The sequence below is a fragment of the Symphodus melops genome, assembly GCF_947650265.1.
Source record: "Symphodus melops genome assembly, chromosome: 2".
NCBI classification, from domain to species: Eukaryota; Metazoa; Chordata; class Actinopteri; order Labriformes; family Labridae; genus Symphodus; species Symphodus melops.
Window position 1 is genome coordinate 26,052,392 of NC_136692.1, and position 25,317 is coordinate 26,077,708.

The 25,317-nt window shown below is 43.9% G+C and overlaps 1 protein-coding gene across 1 annotated transcript; it reads left to right on the forward strand.

Moving 5' to 3' along the window:
• Positions 1 to 19,878, forward strand: LOC306820341 (scavenger receptor cysteine-rich domain-containing protein DMBT1-like; the record flags this gene model as incomplete). Its single annotated transcript, XM_079338160.1, has 4 exons — positions 1 to 469; positions 855 to 1,169; positions 11,250 to 11,690; positions 19,755 to 19,878. 3 exons carry the CDS (start codon positions 1 to 3, stop codon positions 11,624 to 11,626), a joined length of 1,161 nt encoding a protein of 386 aa, XP_079194286.1. The 3' UTR covers positions 11,627 to 11,690; positions 19,755 to 19,878.
• Between the last annotated feature and the right edge of the window lie 5,439 nt (positions 19,879 to 25,317).

The following is a 25,317-nucleotide window of genomic DNA, read 5'->3' on the forward strand; positions in this document are numbered from 1 at the left end:
ATGATCTCACGGAGAATCTCTTTTTTAGCTTCACCACAATCCAACAGCACAGTTGCACCCACCACACCTGATCCAGAACCTGAGATCATCACCACCGCTCAGGTGACAGCTGACATCACCTCCACCACAACACCCGACAACAGCTCAGCAGTTGAGGGTGAGGTCCGCCTGACGAACGGAGGGAACCACTCCTGCTCTGGCAGAGTGGAGATCTTCCACCGTGGACAGTGGGGGACAGTGTGTGATGATAGCTGGGGCCTGGTTGATGCTCAGGTGGTGTGCAGACAGATGGGCTGTGGCAGGGCTCTGTCAGCACCATCAGTTGCCTATTTTGGACAGGGCAGTGGACCCATCTGGATGGATGATGTCTCGTGCACAGGCAGCGAATCAAAGCTTGGCGAGTGCAGGCACAATGGGTTTGGATCCCACAACTGTGGACACAATGAAGATGCTGGTGTCATCTGTGAAGGTAAATATAATTGTTATCATCTGTCAGAAGCTTGTTATGACGTTATATTCAGCAAAGAAGAGTTAAGTAATCAACAACCTGATGGAGAAATGTAAAATATGATTTTGATGCAACTCTTATCAACAAGCTCTTCAACCTTCAGGAGTCATAGTCTTTCTGAAATAGATTGGTAAAGTATGTAGTTTTTAGATATATCATTGTCTTTAGGATGTTGAAGAGGGTTTTTTATTTGTCAGTCGCCTATTGGACAAATATAGAAAATGATCTTTACACTTGTAATGATGCAAGAAACTGTTATATAGGATATTTTAAAACATCTCATCTTTTGAAGCCTCTCAGTCTTGTGTCTCACATCATCAACATTATGCTTTATGTTTTCTGTCAGCTGCTGCACCAGTCAGGCTGGTCAACTCTAATGACCGCTGCTCTGGCAGAGTGGAGGTCTACCATGGTGGTCGGTGGGGGACCGTGTGTGATGATTCATGGGACCTCAGGGACGCTAACGTGGTGTGTAGACAGATGGACTGTGGCTCTGCTCGTTCAGCATTACAAAATGCAGCTTTTGGACAGGGCAGTGGACCCATCTGGTTGGATGATGTTGGTTGTTCCGGCAGCGAAACATCACTAACAGAGTGCAGACATCCAGGGCTCGGGGTCCACGACTGTCAGCATGTTGAAGATGCCAGTGTCATCTGTGAAGGTAAATGTTTACTCTTTTTAAACTCCAATTCTTCTTCTCCTATGTGTTTATTGAAGTGTTCTTATAAATGAAATCAAACACTGATCACATACAATAGATGTTGTTTTGTAGCACTGTAAGTTCAAAGTGCAGTAAAAGTTAGAATATTTTAAATATAAGGATCAAGATTAATGTCCAACTATAAGACGATGACTGACGTGTTTAATAAAGAAAGAGATCATTAGCTCATGAATATTGATAACAATGTAGACTGAAGATGTGTAAGGACTTGACAGAGACTCTTAATTTCATTTGTATTTTTGAAAGGGACAGTGTGTACATTCATTAACATTCAGAAGGATTTCAATGTAGCTAAATTGGCCGAAAGGCTCATTTTCATCATCAGATCCTTTGCCAGATTTTCATTGGCCTCATAGAATGATGTAACTCATGAACATACATTCATTACTATAGAAAGAAAACAAAGAAAGAAGCACATATATAGAAATATACAATACACTTTGAGTAACAACAACGAATAATCTCCGACATGATTCAGTTAAAGTAAACAAGAGCAGGTGCAGCATCAGTGTTGACATTGTTGATTCTCAATGAGCCATTTTTTAAACTATATTTAAATGATTGATCGGGTGCTGACTCTGAAATGAATTGAATTATAAATTCCACTGATGGGATACTGTGAAGGAAAAGACATCCTGGCTGAATGTGGTTTTCCTGAGTGGGATGGTGCAATTCCTCATAGCTGCACCTCTGGTGGTACTTTTTGAGGTAATAAAACCAGACAGAGGAGCGGGAGCTAAAGCTGAAGAATCCTATCAATTAGCAAGACATTTTTGTTTCTGATCAGGTAAACAGACTGTTCTTCTTTAAGATATGGCAATAATGATAACTGAAAGTTTTTTTGTCTAAAGTTTTAAGTGCTTGTTTATATCATGATTCCAGGAGGTTTCAGGGCTGGAGAATGTGTATTTGATCAACACAATAGACACTAGGTCATATGGTGGAAGCATTAAGCTGCATCAGATGAGAAGGCTTTTCTGATAAAAATAAACATTTGGCCAACTTACCTTTTCTACAGACTTTTTGGATATGGTTACATAAGCCAATGTATGAGTCAATCTGAACTTCCAAGCATTAGTGTTCTGGCACAATTTGTCAGCTTTTCCTGAGATAAGAATGGCCTGTTTAATATCCACTCTGTGGCCTTTAGTGAAAAACATGCAGACTATTTTTGACACATCTAATTCCAGACAATTTTAGTGAAGTCAGGATGTAACCATGAGCATTTCCTTATTAAATTAAACTTCCTATGCATTTCTACCATGAATAAAAACAACTGTATCACCAGCATACATTAAGATATCACACTGTTCACATATAGATGGTAGATCAATAATGTACATGCAGAATAGGATAGGGCCCAGTGTGATTTGATAAGGTTGATAGACTCTACGGAAAAATTGAAGTTGAGTAGTTTGTGTAGTAGAATTTCATGATCTCACGGAGAATCTCTTTTTTAGCTTCACCACAATCCAACAGCACAGTTGCACCCACCACACCTGATCCAGAACCTGAGATCATCACCACCGCTCAGGTGACAGCTGACATCACCTCCACCACAACACCCGACAACAGCTCAGCAGTTGAGGGTGAGGTCCGCCTGACGAACGGAGGGAACCACTCCTGCTCTGGCAGAGTGGAGATCTTCCACCGTGGACAGTGGGGGACAGTGTGTGATGATAGCTGGGGCCTGGTTGATGCTCAGGTGGTGTGCAGACAGATGGGCTGTGGCAGGGCTCTGTCAGCACCATCAGTTGCCTATTTTGGACAGGGCAGTGGACCCATCTGGATGGATGATGTCTCGTGCACAGGCAGCGAATCAAAGCTTGGCGAGTGCAGGCACAATGGGTTTGGATCCCACAACTGTGGACACAATGAAGATGCTGGTGTCATCTGTGAAGGTAAATGTTTACTCTTTTTAAACTCCAATTCTTCTTCTCCTGTGTGTTTATTGAAGTGTTCTTATAAATAAAGTCAAACACTGATCACATACAATAGATGTTGTTTTGTAGCACTGTAAGTTCAAAGTGCAGTAAAAGTCATAATATTTTAAATATAAGGATCAAGATTGATGTCCAACTTTAAGACGATGACTGACGTGTTTAATAAAGAAAGAGATCATTAGCTCATGAATATTGATAACAATGTAGACTGAAGATGTGTAAGGACTTGACAGAGGCTATTTATTTCATTTGTATTTTTGAAAGGGACAGTGTACATTCATTAACATTCAGAAGGATTTCAATGTAGCTAAATTGGCCGAAAGGCTCATTTTCATCATCAGATCCTTTGCCAGATTTTCATTGGTCTCATAGAATGATGTAACTCATGAACATACATTCATTACTATAGAAAGAAAACACCAAAGAAACACATATATAGAAATATACAATACACTTTGAGTAACAACAACGAATAATCTCCAACATGATTCAGTTAAAGTTACCAAGTGCAGGTGCACCATCAGTGTTGACATTGTTGATTCTCAATGAGCCATTTTTTAAACTATATTTAAATGTTTGATCGGGTGCTGACTCTGAAATGAATTGAATTATAAATTCCACTGATGGGATACTGTGAAGGAAAAGACATCCTGGCTGAATGTGGTTTTCCTGAGTGGGATGGTGCAGTCCCTCCTAGCTGAACCTCTGGTGGTACTTTTTGAGGTAATAAAACCAGACAGAATAGGGGGAGCTAAAGCTGAAGAATCCTATCAATTAGCAAGACATTTTTGTTTCTGATCAGGTAAACAGACTGTTCTTCTTTAACATATGACAATAACGATAACTGAATGTTTTTTTTGTCTAAAGTTTTAAGTGCTTGTTTATATCATGATTCCAGGAGGTTTCAGGGCTGGAGAATGTGTATTTGATCAACACAATAGACACTAGGTCATATGGTGGAAGCATTAAGCTGCATCAGATGATAAGGCTTTTCTGATTAAAAATAAAAGTTTGCCCAACTTACCTTTTCTACAGACTTTTTGGATATGGTTTCATAAGCCAATGTATGAGTCAATCTGAACTTCCAAGCATTAGTGTTCTGGCACAATTTGTCAGCTTTTCCTGAGATAAAAATGGCCTGTTGAATATCCACTCTGTGGCCTTTAGTGAAAAACATGCAGATGTTGTGAAATATATCTACAGATTCATCGGAGGGTCTCTCTCTCCTTCTTTTTCTCCCCCTTCTCTCGATTCACACTCTCTCCAACACATTCCAAGTTAACGACTCTGACGCCAAACTGAACTCCTTGGGGAGTTCACCAGGCGCAGAGAAACATCTTCAAAGAACTTCAATACGTATCTCTAATCAGAAACCATTTTTCTCCTACAGCTCTGAAGGAGACCAGAGACAGCTAGGTAAACATCTATGTCTGGGGATACGTGATTTACATGACAATCAGGACTCCTCTGACCTCCTCTGGAATGTACCGAATGGATTTTATGACATCTGTTGAACAAAGAGAAGAAGATTTCTATGTTTCGTTTGTACACTAACGAATGTTTATTTGAATTTTCAGGTGGATAAACTTTCTCAGGACATTGAGACTAACATTTTCATCCAATCAGAATGCAGATACGACGAGGTATCGCAAAGATATAATTAAATCAAATTGTCCCGACTCTTGTTTAAAACGTACATGGAGCACTACTGCCCCCCAGAGGTTGAAACGTAGAAGGTACCTTAAGCACGTCGCATGGTTTATTCTGCGAGAACAATTAAAATTGCATTTTTTTGATAACCATTAGAAAGTATATATCCAAATGCTATTCTTTTTTTTTATCTTCTAAAAATTCCATCTATATGTTGATGTCATGTGTCGTTGTGTGTTAGAGAACAAACTGACGTTCCACGTAAAAGATGGGATTCAATAATAGTTAATGTTTAGTTTTATTAAAAGGTCCTTACAATGCATTGTTATCTCAGTATAAGAGTTTGATTAAATTTTGAGTATGGTGTAGTGCGATACGTTTTAAATAAGGCCGGACATTCAAGACGCGACCCAGTTGTCAGTAGAGCAGACTCCGACCTGAATTGTCAAAGCAGTTCTTGGACCGTGGAAGCTGAGGACGAAACTTCAGAACACATCCTTAATCTCCAGTACCCCTAAGGCGGATTCGTTGATTCTATGATCAAAGTAAGACGCATTTAACAGCTGGTGTCACACATGTGCAAGAAAAGGGTCGTTGTCGTATGATGTTCTTTTAAACTTCCCAGAGTTCAGTTTATCCTCGCCTTTCTTTCAGTTTTTTTCATCGTTCATCCATCCTTTTCGTTCCGAACTAAATTAACCCGTTTATCAGACAAACGTTAAACCACAATACCATACTCAAGTCGTCATAATATCATTTATCATTTCTGGTGTTCACCTTCATCGAGTATATTAGTCACTGTATTTTTGTTCCACGTCATAACGCATTTCCATTCATGTCATTATCCTGTTATTGTTCTATTTTTTCATTAAATTTTACATATAAATTCAGAAGCTTCTTCGTAATGATTCCTGGTTGTCGATTGGTCCAGAATTCATAATTCAGATATGAGATTGATTTAATTCATAATTAATGACTTTATCAAAATTTCATAATTAATAACTTTATTAATTCCGTAATTAATATAGTTGTTCCTGGTTAGCCAGGTGGTGCCCTGTTTTTCTTACGAGGTGTGTTAATAATCATTTAACATTAACATTTTTCACAACACAGACTATTTTTGACACATCTTATTCCAGACAATTTTAGTGAAGCCAGGATGTAACCTTGAGCATTTCCTTATTAAGTTAAACTTCCTATGCATTTTTACCAATAAAAACAACTGTATCACCAGAATACATTAAGATATCACACTGTTCACATATAGATGGTTGTAGGAGACATATAGGTTGGGGATGAGTTGCACGGTGTTTGTGTGTGTGTGTGTGTGTGTGTGTGTGTGTGTGTGTGTGTGTGTTGCAGAGGCGGTGACTCACGTTAGAGTAGGCGTGTGCAAGTGTGTGTATGTAAAGGTGCACACTCACCTGTCACACAGATGAGAGAGTCAGGGTTGGATAGTAGCCATAATTTTTGTTGACCGCCATGCCACGCCACGCTACGCTAGCGCTATTCATTCATTCATTACCTTTTTACGTTTATCCATCCTTTTACGCTCTGGTAGCTCTGTGTTTGTTCATAATAAATGCACCAAACGCATCTGGATCTCAGCGTTATCTATCATAATAACCTCCTGGCGCGTCACAAATTTGGAAACCTGAGGACCCAACCTCAGACTCTCAGCGGCCAAAAAAGGTTTGATTTTAGAAGCCGCAACATTTTGTCAACAAAAAGGGCGTTTAATGCAAATCATCAAGCCGCGCACGAGCGCCAAAGAACAAAGTCATCAGGCAACGACTAGCCTGTGAACAAAGGAGCCACAGCTAAGTGCCACACCACGCTATCCATTCAACTGGGAAAAGGTAGGCTTGCACCTGTTTCTTTGTGGATTAAGGAATCCGCTTGGATTGGAATGCATTTTGTCAAATGAGGACAATGTATTAAATGGATGTTACGCTGGTTGCATTGGCGCATAGATAGATAGATAGATAGATAGATAGATAGATAGATAGATAGATAGATAGATAGATAGATAGATACTTTATTGATCCCGAGGGAAATTCAAGGCATCCAGTAGCAGTATACAGACAGGCAGGACACAAGACATTAGTTACAATACACACCCGCTGTCCCCCCTCCCCTCTGTATACAATAATCCCCCAAACAAGATATAGCAGCCCCTATGTGACTAAGAATAAACATAATTATATGTTAAACATGTGCAGTTAGCATTAGCAGTTAGACTTAAAACTAATATAGCATAATGTACATAACCTGTGAGGAGAGAAAAACATGTGTTGGTTAAAAGAGACCTGTAAACAGTTAAGGAACCTTAGAAACAAAGTGCTGACCTTTAGAAACTAGTTACATGTGCATGTACAGAGGCGTTTGAGCTTAAGCCAGAGGTGTGAGTACAATCATTAAACAGTCAATGCAGGAATGTAAATTGGCTCACCAACTTAAAGGAGCAGTGATTTGCATTAAGTGTCCTGGACAATATGGTGAAACCAGGAGTGGTTAGGGTGATTATCGTTAAGTACCCAACTATTGAGGGGCAGATTAGCATTAAGTGTTGAAGACAATAGAGTGAAACTTGACCTAATTAGGGTGATCATGTCAACCCTTACAGATGTAGCATAACACAACAGTAGGATGAAACCAGACATGATTAGGGTGATTATCTTTGAAGTGACCAGTGCTCAGTAAAGTGACTATCAATATGCATTACAGTGTCCAACTGGGGGCTGACTCTGAGGTCAGCAGTGCAGGTGAGGAGTGAGAAAAAAGTGAAAAAAGAGTCCAGGGATCACCGTGCGCTTCTTCCCTGCCGTGACAGTGAAGTGTTATACAGTCTTATTGCCAGGGGGACGAAAGAGTTCTTGAGTCTGTCCGTGGAGCACGACTGTGACAGCAGTCTTTCGCTGAACATGCTCCTCTGCCCGGTGAAGGTGCTGTGCAGAGGGTGGTGTGTGTTGTCCATGATGGAGAGCATTTTATCCAGAGACCTCCTCTCTACCACTGTCACCAGTGAGTCCAGCTCTGTACCCACCACATGGCTGGTGGCACAACTTCTCCGTGCTTTATTTGATTGTGATGTCGGGACTTTGTGATGTCTGGACTTTGTGGCATAAAGACGTGGCGGTTGGTGTTGTCTAAAGGCCTATTGCTTTTTGGAATGTTTGGATCGAATCTGCTCTGTCAATAAATTGAAATGCAATGTCTATGGATGGATGCGCTCTTGATGAACTGTGATTTTGTTGCACCACACAAAATACAATCAAATGGAAACGAGTGAAATAAACGCTGCTGCTGAAAGTTCAGACATGGAAAATAAAAAAAGAGAAATCAAACTGACGGCCAAAGCACTGGATAATAAAATCGAACGGCTCCAGCATGAGCGCAAAAGTGCCGTTAATAAAAAATGAAAACGCAACTGAAATCCACTCACAACTGAACAACTTGAATGCTCTATGTAAAAATGCCACCGACTTGCACAATTAATTACTGCCACTACTTCCTGATAATGAAGAGAAAAAACAAGAGTGGTTTTCTGGCATTATGGATTACAGTGATGCATTCAAAGAACAAGTGGAAAAATGGATACAGGAAAGTCTACATGAAAACTCAAATAAATTACCAATTCAGACAAATACTTCTGAACAACCACCAAAGGAAACAAACCATGTAGAACAAGCTCCTGTCGACAAAGGCAAGGATTCACCTGCTGCTGACCCTCCAGTACCTGTTCCCACTACACAAGACCCCCAGGATGAACTTCAGCCCTGTGACAGCATCTCAAATGCAACCAAGAGGTCATGCTCACATCATTCTTCATCTTCGCGCTCATCTGCTCGCTTGAAAACTGAAACAAATCTTGCAATTTTGGCAGCAAAACAAAAGGCATTAATGGAAAAACATGCATTGGATGAAGAGGAATTAAAGTTACGCAAAAGAAGAGAACAACTTTCACTGGAGAATGAAATTGTGTTATAACATCACAAAGCAGTGTTGGCATTTAAAGAAAGTCAAAGGTTTCAGATGGGATGAGTTCATACTACGAAAGAACACACTCAAAACAACAACTTGATGTCAATGCCACTGAATTTGTGCCATCACTGCCAGTTAAACTAAAACCCAATGCAATTTAAACCACACAGCCAGCTGTGAAGCCTAAACTCACTTACTTACCTGACATAAAACATCCCTCAAGTCCTACTTACATGGTCCAATGTTATTTAGCCACTCCTGAAGATCCTGTGACCAATGTTACACAAACTGACTCATCACAAAATGACAGTGTGCTGGACATCATGAGGAAACAAAAAGAGATTACAACACTCCTAATGCAACAACAATGCCTCTCAGCACTCCCAAAAAGGGAAATTCCCATTTTCTATGGTAACCCACTCAAATACCATTCGTTTATTAAAGCTTTTGAAAATGGAGTCGAGCAAAACACCAATAACAACTGTAACAGACTCTACTTCCTTGAACAATTCACCAAAGGGCATGCAAAAGAGCTGGTGTGGAGCTGTCAGCACATTGAGTCAGACAGAGGATATATAAAGGCAAAGGCTCTATTGAATGAGCACTATGCCAATGAGCAGCAGCATACATGGAGAGAGCTCTGTCATGGCCCACTATTAAAACAGAGGATGTGATAGCCCTCCAGGAGTACAGCCTCTTTCTGCGCGGATGCTGCAACGCTATGGAGGATGTACAGTATTTGAATGATTTGGACACTCCCACCAACATATTGGAGATCATCTAAACACTGCCCTACAAACTCCGAGACCGCTGGAGGTGCCATACATGCGACCTGCAGGAAAGATACAACAGAAGAGCAAGGTTTATGGACATTACCAACTTTATTGGAAAAAATGTGAAAATCTTGACAGACCCTGTGTTTAGAAACATTCAGGACACTGCTACATCAACCAAACAAATGAAACACAAACCTCTTCCTCGCTCCAGCATTAGAGGAACCAGCTTCGCTACCACAGTGAATCGTGTGGAGAGAACAGCCCAACCTGTGAACAAAGCAGAGAATATAAAACCAGCAGCCAAGATCTGTCCCTGCTGCACTGGAGGACACACATTGGATGTGTGTGCGCGGTTGGAAAAAATGGCACACAAGGAGAAAATTGACTTCCTGAAGGAACATTGTGCTTGTTTTCGCTGCCTGTGTATAGGACACAGGCAGCGTAGAGTATTTCCTGCTCGAAGTGTGGCCAAAAACACCCAACTGTGCTCCATAAGGACAGTATGACAACTGCAGAACCGGCTGAGAGAAGCATCCAGATGTTAGTGGACGGCACCTTAGTTTCTAGTGGGCTTAAAGGGGCTGGTGAGATGGATTGCAAGCTTCCTATTGTGCCGGTCCAAGTAAAGGCGAAGAAGGGCAACAAGGTCATTCTCACGTATGCCTTTTTGGACCAGGGAAGTACTGCAGTGTTCTGTACTGAGAGTTTGAAGCAGAAGCTCAATTTGTCTGGAAAAAGAGCCAACATACTTCTCGGGACCATGGGGCAGGAGAAGGTGGTCAGTACCTACATCGTGCTGGAGGTGGCAGCACTTGAAGATGACACCTTCATTGAATTGTCAAAAGCGTACACACAGTTGTCAATGCCAGTCCACAAAGCAAACATACCTACAAATAAGGATCTTACAATGTGGCCATATTCAAAACATCTCTCCTTACCAAAGATTGAGGCTGGAATTGAGTTGCTGATTGGAACAAATGTCCCACAAGCCATGGAACCGCTGGAAGTAATCCGCAGTGAGCAGAATGGACCCTACGCGATAAGGACAGTGCTGGGCTGGACAGTAAATGGACCACTGACAGGAAATGGTGGAGAGGCCAATTACTCTGAGCAACCAGTAACTGTGAACCGTGTGTCCATTCTAAATTAGGATGAACTTTGGCAACAGCAATTTAAGATGGACTTTCCAGAATCTGCTATGGAGGAACAAGTAGGTCTATCCAGAGAAGACTTGAGATTCATGGACATGGTCACAATGATTTTGTGCCAAACACATCAACGGTCACTACCAGGTCGCCCTGCCTGTGAAAAATCCAAACATCAGCATGCCAAATAACAGGAAAGTGGTGGAACAGCGCCTATACCACCTGAACACCAATTGTGTTTCAGAGATACTGAAATCATCTCAGACCACACAGTGGAGGTATGTGGATACAGCTTCAAATCCAGCAGACGCAGCATCCAGAGGGGTCAAAGTGGAGGCATTTCTGAAGGACAGACTCTGGTCATTTAAAGGCGCAGCTGTCCTGGGAGATCTTACAGTGGAGGACATTGACAAGGCTGAAATGGCCATAATTCAGTTTTGCCAGAGGAGAAAGTTTTCAGATGAGCTTTTATGTTTCTTGTGTAGTAGAATTTCATGATCTCATGTAGAATCTCTCTTTTAGATCAACCACAATCCAACAGCACAGTTGTACCCACCACACCTGATCCAAGACCTGAGAACATCACCACCGCTCAGGTGACAGCTGACATCCCCTCCACCACAACACCCGACAACAGCTCAGCAGTTGAGGGTGAGGTCCGCCTGGTGAACGGAGGGAACCACTCCTGCTCTGGCAGAGTGGAGATCTTCCACCGTGGACAGTGGGGGACGGTGTGTGATGATTTCTGGAACCTACTTAATGCTCAGGTGGTGTGCAGACAGATGGGCTGTGGCAGGGCTCTGTCAGCACCATCAGTTGCCTATTTTGGACAGGGCAGTGGACCCATCTGGTTGGATGATGTTGGTTGTTTTGGCAACGAATCGTCAATAGCAAAGTGAAGACATCCAGGGCTCTGGGTCCACAACAGTATTCATTTTGAAGATGCCAGTGTCATCTGTGAAGGTAAATGTTTACTCTTTTTAAAGGAAATGCCAAATATTTTTGCTTGTAACCAGTGATTTAGGCAGAAATGGGAAAACAGGGGGTGCAAAAAAAAATACAGGGGGTGCAAATTTTTTTCAGTGTCACTCACGGTGGCGCGGCACGGCGGAGCGGAGGTTATGTGCTCCCTAACACACTGGTTTTGAAGAAAACTGAATAAGTCTCTAAATTGTGCATTCTGTTTAATAAGATGCATTGTTACACATTTTAGTTTTCACGTTTTAGTTTTCCCAAGCTTGATAATGTTGATTTACTGTACAGCCCCTGCCCTGACACACCCCTTCATCATTTGACTCACTTGGTTCATGTTGTCTAACCCCTTTGTTGGCCCACTGCTTCTCTCTGCACTTTCTTTAAACAACAAACAAATAAATTCATAATATTACATGTGTCATCCAGTAATAATAGATCCCTAGACCTTGATAAGTCAATCATCTGTCAGCATATTCGAATGTGGCGCTGACCCGAAAAGGTGGAGCTAAACACTGCAGTCCGTTGATTGGTTGAAAAAATCGTCACTTCCCGTGTTACGTCGGTAAACAAAACTCTGCCGTGTTTAAACCATTGACTGTAACACACAGCTGATTGTTTACGTCTGTATTTGTCCTCGCCGCTCACAGCCTTCTCTGAAACAAAGCTTGATTGAGTTCTTGTAATAAACAGTCACATGCCAATGACAAAGTGGATGAACTACTGGATGTCTTTTTCGTTGGTTTTGTTTGTGTAGCGTTTTTCTCCTTTGTTGAATTTATTAGTTAGCGGTGTTGGGAATTTTCAGGAGCGAATACCTGACCAACTGCTATGTTGGGTTTTATGAAGTAAAATTTGATTGTCAAAATAAATTAATAATTAAGTTTATTTAATTATTAATCTAAATCAATAATTGTTATTAAACTGCGTTTAATAAACCTCGGGGCACCACCCTGTAAACAGGGAACAACCAAAATATTACCAATATCAGTCTCAAATTATTTAATTAAATACCAATATCATTAATAATTAATAATCTGTATTTAATTGAAGGTGTGAAATCCGAACACAAAGCCCTTTCACCCAGCCTAAGTCACAAAGCAAATTCACAGTGATCACAAACAACGACTTTGTAAAATATAATAGAATTTATTTAACAAAGCAACATCAAGTTAATCAATGAAACTCAATCAAACAAACAACCATCATAAGCCAAACTACAAGTAACAAACAGAACAAACAAGCGTGGCACATGTGTGTATGTGTGTGTGTGTGTGTGTGTGTGAGAGTGAGAGGGGGAGGGACAGACAGAGACAGACAGCGATCAAAAATGGCGGCGACCACGCGTGGTCACGTGATGGCGGACACAGAACGTGATCTACGTTTCAGCAGCGTCTGGAAAGCCACAGATCTATGTGTGTGTGTCTACCGAAAGGTGTGTGTGTAAAGGCGAGAGAGCGAGAGAAAACAACGCACCTCGACAGCTCAATCTCGGACTGGAGCTCACCACAACTCAGAGCATAGTAACTTTCCACTTATCAGAAGCCAGCGGCTGGATTTGTATCAGACAGCGTTCACACTAGTCTTTCTGATAATGAGTCTATTGCCCGGTTATGACGCGGGAGCTCACAGATAAACACAGGGGGCACAGCGACACAAATAAAGGAAACAAAAAGAGATTTTACTCTAGTAAAATCTAAGACACATCGGTCAAACACCAAGCAAAATATTATCACCGTTTCACCATAATAACTCAGTTATTAAACACACTCTCTATATCTAACTGCCCAGACCTAGCTAAGCCTCACTTGTCACCGTTTCGTCCACGGTTGATGAAAGGAAGAAAAGAGGTCCTGGAGCGGCCTTCCTGCAGTTGTTAGCTGATGGCGGCGTGTGTGTCCAAAGGGGTTGAGCAGGGCCGTCGTGTCCTCCGTCGAGCGAGGTGATCTCCGTGGGTGTCCTTTCTTTAAAGGACGGAACGAGACGTAATCCTTACAATCTCTCTCTATACCGTTTTAACACGGGAGAAATAAACGATCTGCTTGGGAGATGCGTTCAAGTGGATGATCTAAGCTCGGAATTTCGGACGTCGGTGTGCTTCAAGGCCTTTGGATTAGCTGCGCGCCAAACTTAAACAAAGAGCAGCGTGCTGGAAACAGGAACAAAGTTGGGTATCTTCGGACATCGGCAGGCGACGTTTGAAAGAGGCAGAACAATGAGACATGGCCGGCTTTATACCTCCCAGACTTCACACCTCTGTGTTAGGTGTGGCAAAGCATTCTGGGAGTACCTGCAAGGCATGCTGGGATAAAGAGTCTTTTGTTGTAGTTCTCCAAACATACACAGCCTGAACTTTGCCATCCTGGCTGGACCCAACATCCCCCCTGGCCTGAAGAGCGGGATGCAGGTCATGGTCTTCAGGGCACTATGGGCCACCAGTCCACGTGCTTTGGAGATACTTGTACAAAAGTTAATTTGGCAAACAGTCCATAAATTCAAGAGGCATTTGGTCTGGGCAGACATTGAGGCAAAGTCTGGGCAGACTGTCTAACTATGTCTAGCGCTAAACATCAAAACATAATCAGACATTAGCGAAGCATTGCTGCTCAAGGTGCATTCTTGGACAAAACACATGAAACAAACAAACAAGAGGAAGAAAGAAAGAGAAGGGTTTCATGTGTAGATGTGTGGGCTAACTCCTTGACTGGGCAGGAGAAAGCCTGTGTGTGTTTGTGGCATGTCAGTGCGTAATGTACATGTACATGTAGAGTCTCACTATGGGTGTGAGGCCACAAAACAAAACAAAACAACAACAACAAAAGCGTGAGTAGAGTTACTGGATTTTGAAATGGGAGCTACTCCCCCCTCCCCAAAGTGGAGTCAGAACCTGGTTCTTTGTAAGGGCTGGAGGCCTGACACTGTCTTACCCCAGCTATCACCCCCCTCGGAATTGTGCTAGTCATTTCACTGCCGAGACCTGCTTCCTTATGAAGCTCTTGGGAACTCTGGTTATACCTACCCTTCTGACTTAGGCTTCGGCCATCCCGAGAGTTCCTCTTGGGAACTCTGGTTATACCTACCCTTCTGTCTTAGGCTTCGGCCATCCCGAGAGTTCCGTTCAGGTCTGTCAGTGATTGACTCCTCAGGCTGGAACCTACCCTATGGCTGGCTCAACCCTTCACCCCCCTGGCTCTGTCGTCTTCTCTGCCGGTGACGTGGTCTCTTGGACTTCTTCATAGCACGAGGCAATTTGTTGCCTTCAAGTGCTACGCCACCTCTGTGACTTTCAGGCTCAGGGCGTATGCGTGTCTCCCACACTGCCTGTGCTAACTCCTTGACCTCTTGCATACTCGGCTGATGAGTTCGGTAGTGCAGCTCAACAGTTGGCCGCACACTGCTATGCAGGTTGTACACGAAGATGGACTTGAGAGTTCCATCCTCGTCCATACCTGGAGCCCTATGTCCCTGAAAGTATGCTGACCTTAGGCGCTGGTAGTACTTTCTGGGGGCTTCATGTTCCTGGTGGAGGACTTTGAAAGCACCAACAAGTTTCTCTGCAGGGTAAACGAAGGTGGAGTATTCCTCGCACAAAACATTGCAGAGTGCAGAGTACTTTTCTCTAATCCTGGGCCGGAGGGTACTGATGAAGTCATGAACACTGCTGGAAGTTGTCTTCCAGATCAGCCTGAGTTTTTCACAGGTGGATGCATCAGGGATTTCACGGAGGAGCAGGTTGATCTCTCTAAGATAATCGACTATTTTAAAGTCTGTATTATCTGGATCAAAGCGGGTCGCATCATCCACCAGAGAATCAATGAGCTTTGTGCGCATTATTGGATATCTGGGTGAATAGGAGCCATCCGAGTCATCAGACGTGTCATAACTGCTCAGCTGTGTATCCTGTGGTGGGAACCTGCAGGTGGCAGCAGAGGGCCTGATGTACTCTCTGCCTGTGGGGGCTGAGAAGTCACCCCCCTTTCCATAGGAGCCATCCGACGTGCCATAACTGCCCAGCTGTGTATCCTGTGGTGGGAACCTGCAGGTGGCAGCAGAGGGCCTGATGTACTCTCTGCCTGTGGGGGCTGAGAAGTCACCCCCCTTTCCATAGGAGCCATCCGACGTGCCATAACTGCCCAGCTGTGTATCCTGTGGTGGGAACCTGCAGGTGGCAGCAGAGGGCCTGATGTACTCTCTGCCTGTGGGGGCTGAGAAGTCACCCCCCTTCCCATGGGGTGATTCAAACCTGTCAAGGTGTGAAAAAGTGTGACAACTGTCAGTGTACCGGAGCGTTTTCTCAAAGGGAGGGGCTCTACAGTCAAAGTCTTTCTGTTCAGGATTAACAGGGGGAACAAGACTTTGTTCAGTCATTAGACTATCCTGGCTGCTCGGTTTTCTACTGAGCTTTTTCAGCAGGGGCGTTTGATCTTCTAAGGGGCTTGGTGCACGATCAGAGTCATATCCTGACGACGTGGCTTGCTCTATGCTTACCTGTGCTCCCTTAATTAATTCAAAGGCGTCTAACACCTTCTGCTTGGCAGTTCGTAGGTGCTGACGAAGAGATTTGTTCTCTTCCTGCAGGGATTGGACCTCTGTCTGGAGTGTCTCCATTGAAGCACTGACACTCTGTCTGGTCCATAGACCATGAGTTACAGCCTGGTGGGAGTTGCCCGAGTCGTCTGAAGACTCATAAGTCCTCTGGTCGTCCAACATGTCTGTCTCCTTCCTCCAGGGATCTGGTTCAGTATCCCATCCCTTGTGTAGGGCTTCCTCAGCTGGCGTGGGGGCTGCGGTGCGTACCTGCTCCTCCTGAATTCCGGGTACCATGACACTTTCTTTCATTCGTCTGGCTAACCTGCAGCTTTCTTGCAGTATTTTATTCTCCTCCTGCAGGGCCTTGCAAGGTCTTAAGTCGGTCCTGCATCCTTTTGAAGCCGTCCTTTAGGATCTGGTTATCTTCTTGCACCTGGGCGAGCTGTGCCTGGTGTCTCTTTTGCTGCAAATATGATTTGCGCTGAAAAGGGAGGAGAAGTTGGCCGAGAACATTCGAAGATGTGTACTGTGGTTTCCCTGTTCGATGAGTCATATACTCAACCGACTCATTTAATTTATCTTCGCCTGTGCTGAGGGTGGAGGAGTTCAGACTGTTGACCTTTAAAGGGACGTGGTTTAAACCTGCAACTCCAACCTGAGGGGGTGGATTGTGTGATCCACAGGGGGCCTTGGTCCCTGACTGCTGAATGTCTTTCGCAGACATTCTGTCTTTGTTGGGGGTGATCTTGGCTCGGGGGTTGGCCTGGTCACCTACCTTTCTCAAGGTGTCCTTACAAATGCTAATGAAATAGCTGATCAGGTTGGCAATCCCCTCTAAGGAGAGCTGCGTCAGACCAGCAACAGTTTCTTTTGGTGATGTGTGGTGGTCTGATCCAAAAGGAGTCTTAGCTCCTGGCTCACAAGAAGTTTTGGTACCCATGTTGATGTTAATGTGGTAAAACAGAATACCTTAGTGGATTACTGTTTGTGAAGCTGCAAGATAAAAAGTCAGCAGGAGGCAATTCTGACCTACGGTTCTAAACCGGATCAGTGCAGTCTGTCCTGGCAGCTAGGTGCGAACATTCACACCTCAAGTCCTTTTGAGGATTGGGGGAAGACACACCTCTCAGGCAGCTGGCTCTGTAACAATTTTAAAGTTACACTCCTGACTGAGCAAATGGCTAACTTGTTGTCTCCAACAACAATAAGCACACAAAAATTATTAAACTACTCACTCGTCAACACGCAGCAGCACAACTAACACACAACTTGATGTTTGCTTTGCTTTAAAAACAACAAAAAGTAATCTCCCAAAGAAAAGAGAATTTCCTTAGAAGAATCACTTCAGGATTAAAAAGTTTGGATCACTGTGAACAAACAATGTAACAAAGCTGGTTTATTAAGGGCCTCACACGGGATGCATCATTATGTTGGGAATTTTCAGGAGCGAATACCTGACCAACTGCTATGTTGGGTTTTATGAAGTAAAATTTGATTGTCAAAATAAATTAATAATTAAGTTTATTTAATTATTAATCTAAATCAATAATTGTTATTAAACTGCGTTTAATAAACCTCGGGGCACCACCCTGTAAACAGGGAACAACCAAAATATTACCAATATCAGTCTCAAATTATTTAATTAAATACCAATATCATTAATAATTAATAATCTGTATTTAATTGAAGGTGTGAAATCCGAACACAAAGCCCTTTCACCCAGCCTAAGTCACAAAGCAAATTCACAGTGATCACAAACAACGACTTTGTAAAATATAATAGAATTTATTTAACAAAGCAACATCAAGTTAATCAATGAAACTCAATCAAACAAACAACCATCATAAGCCAAACTACAAGTAACAAACAGAACAAACAAGCGTGGCACATGTGTGTATGTGTGTGTGTGTGTGTGTGTGTGAGAGTGAGAGGGGGAGGGACAGACAGAGACAGACAGCGATCAAAAATGGCGGCGACCACGCGTGGTCACGTGATGGCGGACACAGAACGTGATCTACGTTTCAGCAGCGTCTGGAAAGCCACAGATCTATGTGTGTGTGTCTACCGAAAGGTGTGTGTGTAAAGGCGAGAGAGCGAGAGAAAACAACGCACCTCGACAGCTCAATCTCGGACTGGAGCTCACCACAACTCAGAGCATAGTAACTTTCCACTTATCAGAAGCCAGCGGCTGGATTTGTATCAGACAGCGTTCACACTAGTCTTTCTGATAATGAGTCTATTGCCCGGTTATGACGCGGGAGCTCACAGATAAACACAGGGGGCACAGCGACACAAATAAAGGAAACAAAAAGAGATTTTACTCTAGTAAAATCTAAGACACATCGGTCAAACACCAAGCAAAATATTATCACCGTTTCACCATAATAACTCAGTTATTAAACACACTCTCTATATCTAACTGCCCAGACCTAGCTAAGCCTCACTTGTCACCGTTTCGTCCACGGTTGATGAAAGGAAGAAAAGAGGTCCTGGAGCGGCCTTCCTGCAGTTGTTAGCTGATGGCGGCGTGTGTGTCCAAAGGGGTTGAGCAGGGCCGTCGTGTCCTCCGTCGAGCGAGGTGATCTCCGTGGGTGTCCTTTCTTTAAAGGACGGAACGAGACGTAATCCTTACAATCTCTCTCTATACCGTTTTAACACGGGAGAAATAAACGATCTGCTTGGGAGATGCGTTCAAGTGGATGATCTAAGCTCGGAATTTCGGACGTCGGTGTGCTTCAAGGCCTTTGGATTAGCTGCGCGCCAAACTTAAACAAAGAGCAGCGTGCTGGAAACAGGAACAAAGTTGGGTATCTTCGGACATCGGCAGGCGACGTTTGAAAGAGGCAGAACAATGAGACATGGCCGGCTTTATACCTCCCAGACTTCACACCTCTGTGTTAGGTGTGGCAAAGCATTCTGGGAGTACCTGCAAGGCATGCTGGGATAAAGAGTCTTTTGTTGTAGTTCTCCAAACATACACAGCCTGAACTTTGCCATCCTGGCTGGACCCAACAGCGGTTAGCTGTCAGCGGTTAGCTGCTATCATAAGACGCTATTTACATAGCGGCTATCATCATCTGGCTGACACGCCGTCTACCAAATAGGACACGGGTGGCTGTAGAAACGTAAACGGGATCGGGTTTAAGCTTTTCAGTACCGGTATTCGGCAAACATGTTCTTTGCCAGAATTAGAATGTAGCCTAATCAGATATTTAGCGCACCGTATAGAAACCTGTGTAGTAAGCACATCTATTAAATGTAGATATTTGCACGGCCTAGGTCAAGCCGTGCAATAATTTCAAGGCCGTGTTTTTTTAAAATAGGCCGTGCAAAAAGCGGTTTCGCGGCAGGCTACCTAAATCTATGCTTGTAACACACTTAAAGTTTGTGGATTTTGTTCAATGTTTTAAAACTGTGTTCATGGTGAAGTGTTCATGGTTTACAGTTTGTCATTTGTTTTTGCAGGATATATATGCATTATAATTTTTAATGTCTTCTCTTGTACAATTATACTATTATTTCCAGCCCCTGCACTGCATGATTACCAGCTCCTTTGCAACCCTGATAAACTTCAAATGGGGCTGGATTTGGCTGACCTGAACTCAGGTTTGAACCCATACTCTGGCTACTTGGCATCTCGCAACTGCTCCTGGGCCAGAGTGCAAAATAACATGGTGTGGTATGACGTAGACGCTGTGGAAGGTGCCTGTGGAAATATTCTGATGGTACACATTTAGTTGCTTTTTATTTAGTAATTCATTTCAACATATTTTTTGGTTATTGTACTTTCTTTAATATTGATTTTATACATGCTGGTAATGTGAACAAATTAAAAATTATGACCTTGGGGCGCCGGTGGCGCAGCGGCAGCGCACGCGCCCCATATAGCGAGGCCTCGCTCCTCGCGCGGGCGGCCCGGGCTCACGTCCGGCCTGTGGCCCATCTCCCGCATGTCTCCCCCCGCTCTCTCCCTGTTTCCGACTCTATCCACTGTCCTTCACTATCAATAAAGGCCAAAAATAAACCTCTAAAAAAATAATAAATTATGACCTGTGTGATTTATTCTATTGTCCGTCTTCTTTTATTGTTCTCCAAGTTAAACTTAGCTTTTGGTTGGTTGGAGACTAAATTGAATTGTGCAGAGATTAATTCAATATCTTAAAACATTTCAAATCCAGCTTCTCCCTCCTGTAGAGAAGTTTGTTTCCCCTCACTGTGTAAAGTCTGGTAATGCTTGTAATGCAGCTGCTCACAGCACTTAAATGAAAGTTTTCATGTACTTTCCACTAATTCAATCAACCTCCTGTGCGTATTCAAATTCAAATTCAAAAAAACTTTATTTGTCCCCGGGGGGCAATTCAGGAAACAGCATCCCCTGGAAACAGACACCAGCCTGAATGTGGCCATCAGACCAGTCCTGCCGTAAGTTGCCTCCCTGTTTTTGATTGTTACTACCGTAAATTCCGTACTATTGAGCGCACCTGGATATAAGCCGCACCGGCTAAAAATAAGTAAATAAATGTATTTGTACATATATAAGCCGCACTTGATTATAAGCCGCAGGTGTCCACGCTATAACAAGAGCTATTTACACAGACGTAGGCTACCGGTAACATCCGCAAATACTGTAGCGTCCGTACGGACGTTAAAGGACAACGAGAGCGTTCAAATAATAACTTTTAATAACCCGATCACTGTCGGCCGTGACCACGCCGTTTACAGCAGAGAGCAACACATAACTTGCCGTAACAATCCAACTCTCTCCCCCAGCGTTCTCTCATACAGCCACTCAACACGTTCTCGCTGGTGCATTCACTGACTCTCCACATAATCGGAATTATGAACACATTATCAACTACTGACTTTACAACATGAACCGTTACAATACGAAGCCTAGCCGACGGTGTCTGTAACACGGCTGATGAAAAAGATGACCGTAATATATTTCACAAGAAAAAGTCCATCCATTCACTGCCTCAGAATGACTTCATTACTCACTTCCTCAGTCTCTGTTGTCGCTGTCAGTGTCATCTTAACGTGCAGCAGCTCTGTTAGCTTCTTTGACAGCCAGGTCGATCGCCTTTAACTTGAAAGCTGCATCATATGCATTTCTCTGTGTGTTTTTCATCATGAGGGTGCGTGCATGAAGCGCAAAATGACTGATATTAAGATCCGACGTGACGAAGTCAAATGTTTTTGCGGCAGAAGCTCATTGTCCCCCATAAAAAATCCATGCATTAGCCGCACCGGAGTAGAAGCCGCAGTGCTCGAAGTGTGAGAAAAAAGTAGCGGTTTATAGTCCGGAATTTACGGTATGTACTACTAGTGAATCTATCATGTTAGCTGTTTAAGTAATACCTGATAATACCGTTGTCCTGAGATCAAATGTTACATTTCCTACTGTATATAACCAGGTGAATCATCTTTGATACACACGTCCTCAATGAGTTCCTTTAGTTACATGCAGCACAAAGACAATCCACCAGGGGGCCCTGTTACACCTTTGCATTGCACATCAAAAAGAGAGGTTTTCTGTTTGTGCCAAAATGTACACTACATTTACAATTTAAAAAAGATAAGGCAAAGAAAACGATATGTTACTGTGATACAACAAGAATTATTGTAATATGTTAAGTTCCATCCATCCATCCATTTTCTGCCGCTTATCCGGGGTGGGTCGTGGGGGCAGCAGTCTAAGGAGAGACGCCCAGACTTCCCTCGCCCCAGACATTTCCTCCAGCTCTTCCGGTGGGACCCCGAGGCGTTCACAAGCCAGCCAAGAAACATAGTCTCTCCAGCGTGTCCTGGGTCCACCCCGAGGCCTCTTCCTTTAGGGACATGCCCGGATCACCTCCCTAGGGAGACGTCCAGGGGGGATCCGGAACAGATGCCTGAGCCACCTCAGCTTTTATTATTATGCCGCTGCTCCTGCACATCGAGAGGAGTCACCTCTCGATGTGCAGGAGCAGCGGCTCTTACTCTGAGCTCCTCCCTGGTGACCGAGCTCCTCACTCTATCTCTCAGGGTGCGCCCAGCCACCCTACGGAGGAAACCCATTTTGGCTGCTTGTATGCAGGATCTCGTTCTTTCAGTCATGACCCAAAGCTCATGACCATAGGTGAGGGGAGGAACGAAGATCGACCGGTAAATTCAGAGCTTCGGCTTTATGCTTAGCTTCTTCTTTACCATGACGGACCGATACAGCGACTGTATGACTGTGGACACTGCACTGATCCGTGTGTCCATCTCACGCTCCATCCTCCCCCCACTCCTGAACAAAAGATACTTCAACTCCTCCAACTGGGGCAAAGACTCCCCACCTACCCAGAGAGGGAAAGACACCTTTTTCCAGAAAAAGAGAAAGAAGGTGTTAAGTTTTGTGACTTATTTTGTGTTATGTTTTATACCTAAAGTAATGACTTTAAAAAGTAACAAACCACCAAACCACTTTGTTCAGCTATACACATCTGTTCATGAGTGTTGTAGGTCAATTCAAGTTCAAATCTCCACATTTGAGTGCAAAGTATTACAATTTGAAATATTGTTAGAAATGTGTATAGTGACTGCCCTCTACAGGTTGAATCCTGGCTACTGCAAGTTCATTTCTTAATTGTTTAATTTTGTCATTTACATATAATGTAGTTGCTCAATACCTTAGCAACTAACAAAACAGGCTTGAAGAATAAAAACATAGTTGTGCTGATTTGATCTAAAAGTCAGGGACTTCAAAGTGTTAATCGCCATAGCAATGTTAAACCAAGACTCTGATGGTACCACAGTGAATGAAAGCAGTGTTGTGGGGTTTGAGTCAGGTCCGAACACACGTTTTTTTGGACAGTCAGCTATTTAAACGAATCCTAGAGTAATCTCATTGTTCCCTTTCAGTCGATTCACTCGGTACAACACATAGAATGGGATATCACTAAACTAACGACAACTAAAGACACCTCTAATCACGCCTTTTAGGCAGATGATCTGTGATGACGCATGTGCCAGCGGAGCCTCACATAAATACAATACTGTCATCACAGTCATCCCTCAGTTCTTACACTCTTCACCTTGCTAAGAACACCTCTACCGAGTAGAGCTAACAAGCTGCAAGAGAACAATCGGTGGCGAATCTGTCATTAGTTCTGTCACACATTCAAGCTCTGGGTTTTTCAGTGAACATGAAAAAGAGCTCGCTGACTCCGAGTCAGCAGTTTTCTTTCCTCGGTCTGAAAATATGCTCTTTATCCGGCCAAGCGCGTCTGCCGGAGAGCAGGGTGGCCGCATTCCACCGGTGCCTCGCACAATTTCAATTGGGACACAAACTGCGTTTCCGTTTGATCCTGCAGCTTTTGGGCATGATGGCGTCTATGATTGCTGTAGTGCCACTTGGGCTGTTAAAGATGCGTGCATTTCAGCGCCGGTCTCGCTCTCACCAGCTGTGTCCGCATCGAGAGTTGTGGGGTAACTTCATCTTACATGATAGCCCTTCACCCTTGGAGGGAACCCGGGTTACTAAGCCAGTGTTCCCCGATAGGAAGGGTGTCTTTTCGCAAGGTGGTGTCCACAGATGCATCCCTTATGGGATGGGGGGCTCTGTGCGACGGAGCATCGATGAGAGGACCTCAGTACAAAGCAATCTTCACATAAATTATCTAGAGCTGCTAGCGACCTTCTTGGCCCTGAGGTACTTTCGCTCTGTGCTAGCGGGTCAACATGTTCTGATCAGGACAGACAACACAACAGTGGTCTCCTACATAAACAAACAGGGAGGGACACCGTCACTTCCCCTAATGAAACTGTCTCACTCGCTGTTGCTGTGGTGCAGTGTTCATTTTCTGTCTCTGAGGGCTACTCATGTGCCAGGACGCCTGAACCTGGGAGCAGACCTTCTCTCCAGAGGAGGCCCTCTTGTGAGAGAGTGGAGATTGCATCCTCTGGTAGTGGCTCAGATATGGAATCGCTTTGGCAGGGCAGAGGTGGACCTCTTTGCTTCCAGGGCGAACGCCCACTGCCCCCTGTTTTTTTCCATAACAGACCACTCTGCACCTCTGGGAATGGATGCGCTGGCGCACCCATGGCCCAGCATGCTTCTGTATGCTTTTCCCCCAGTGGAAATGATACTGCCTGTGTTGGAGAGGGTGCATCATCAGGGTCTGTCTCTGATTCTGGTGGCCCCTCGGTGGCCAGCGAAATCATGGTACGCCGAGATAATCAATCTGCTGGCAGCGGAGCCATGGCAGCTTCCTCTACGCAGGGACCTCCTCTCACAAGCAGGCGGAGAAGTGATTCATCCGCGTCCGGAATTATGGCGGCTACATGCCTACCTGTTGAAAGGTCAAACTTAATAGCTCAGGGTCTGCCCCCAAGTGTGGTGGCAACAATCCAATGCTAGGGCATCTTCCACTCGAAGCCTTTATGCCTATTAATGCCGGGCTTCGATCAATGGTGTCAGGACCGAAATATACTCCCATTTCAGTGTTCAATTGTGGAAGTTTTGACTTGTCTTGATAAAGTAATGTCAAGTAACTGTCTTTTTCCACTATTAAGGTTTATTTGGCAGCTATATCTGCCTGTCATGTTGGCTTCAATGGAGTCACGCCAGGTGCGCACCCATTTGCCATGCGTTTCTTGAAGGGAGTTCACCAGCTGAGGCCTGTGGTGAAATCTATCATCCCTTCATGGGATTTAACTTTAGTGCTGGATGCTCTCTGTGGTTCCCCATTTGAGCCTATTGAGTCAGTCGATGTGAAATTTCTTTCATACAAGACAGCACTACTTCTCGTTTTGACCTCCGCGAAGCAGGTGGCCGATCTTCATGCTTTATCAGTGCATCCCTCTTGTACCCAGTTCACTTCAGATGGTTCCAAGGTTACATTACGCCCGAATGCGGCGTACATGCCTAAGGTCATCCCTTCAGCCCATAGTTCCATGGTTTTTGAGCTATTGAGCTTTTGCCCCCCTCCTTTTGCGTCTGAGGAGCAAAGGCGGATACATTCCCCTGTGTCCTGTGCGTGCTCTACGCATATACATAGACCACACGCAGAGTGTGCTAATCCAGCCAAGGATAAAGCTCTGTCTAAACAGCGGCTTTCTCACT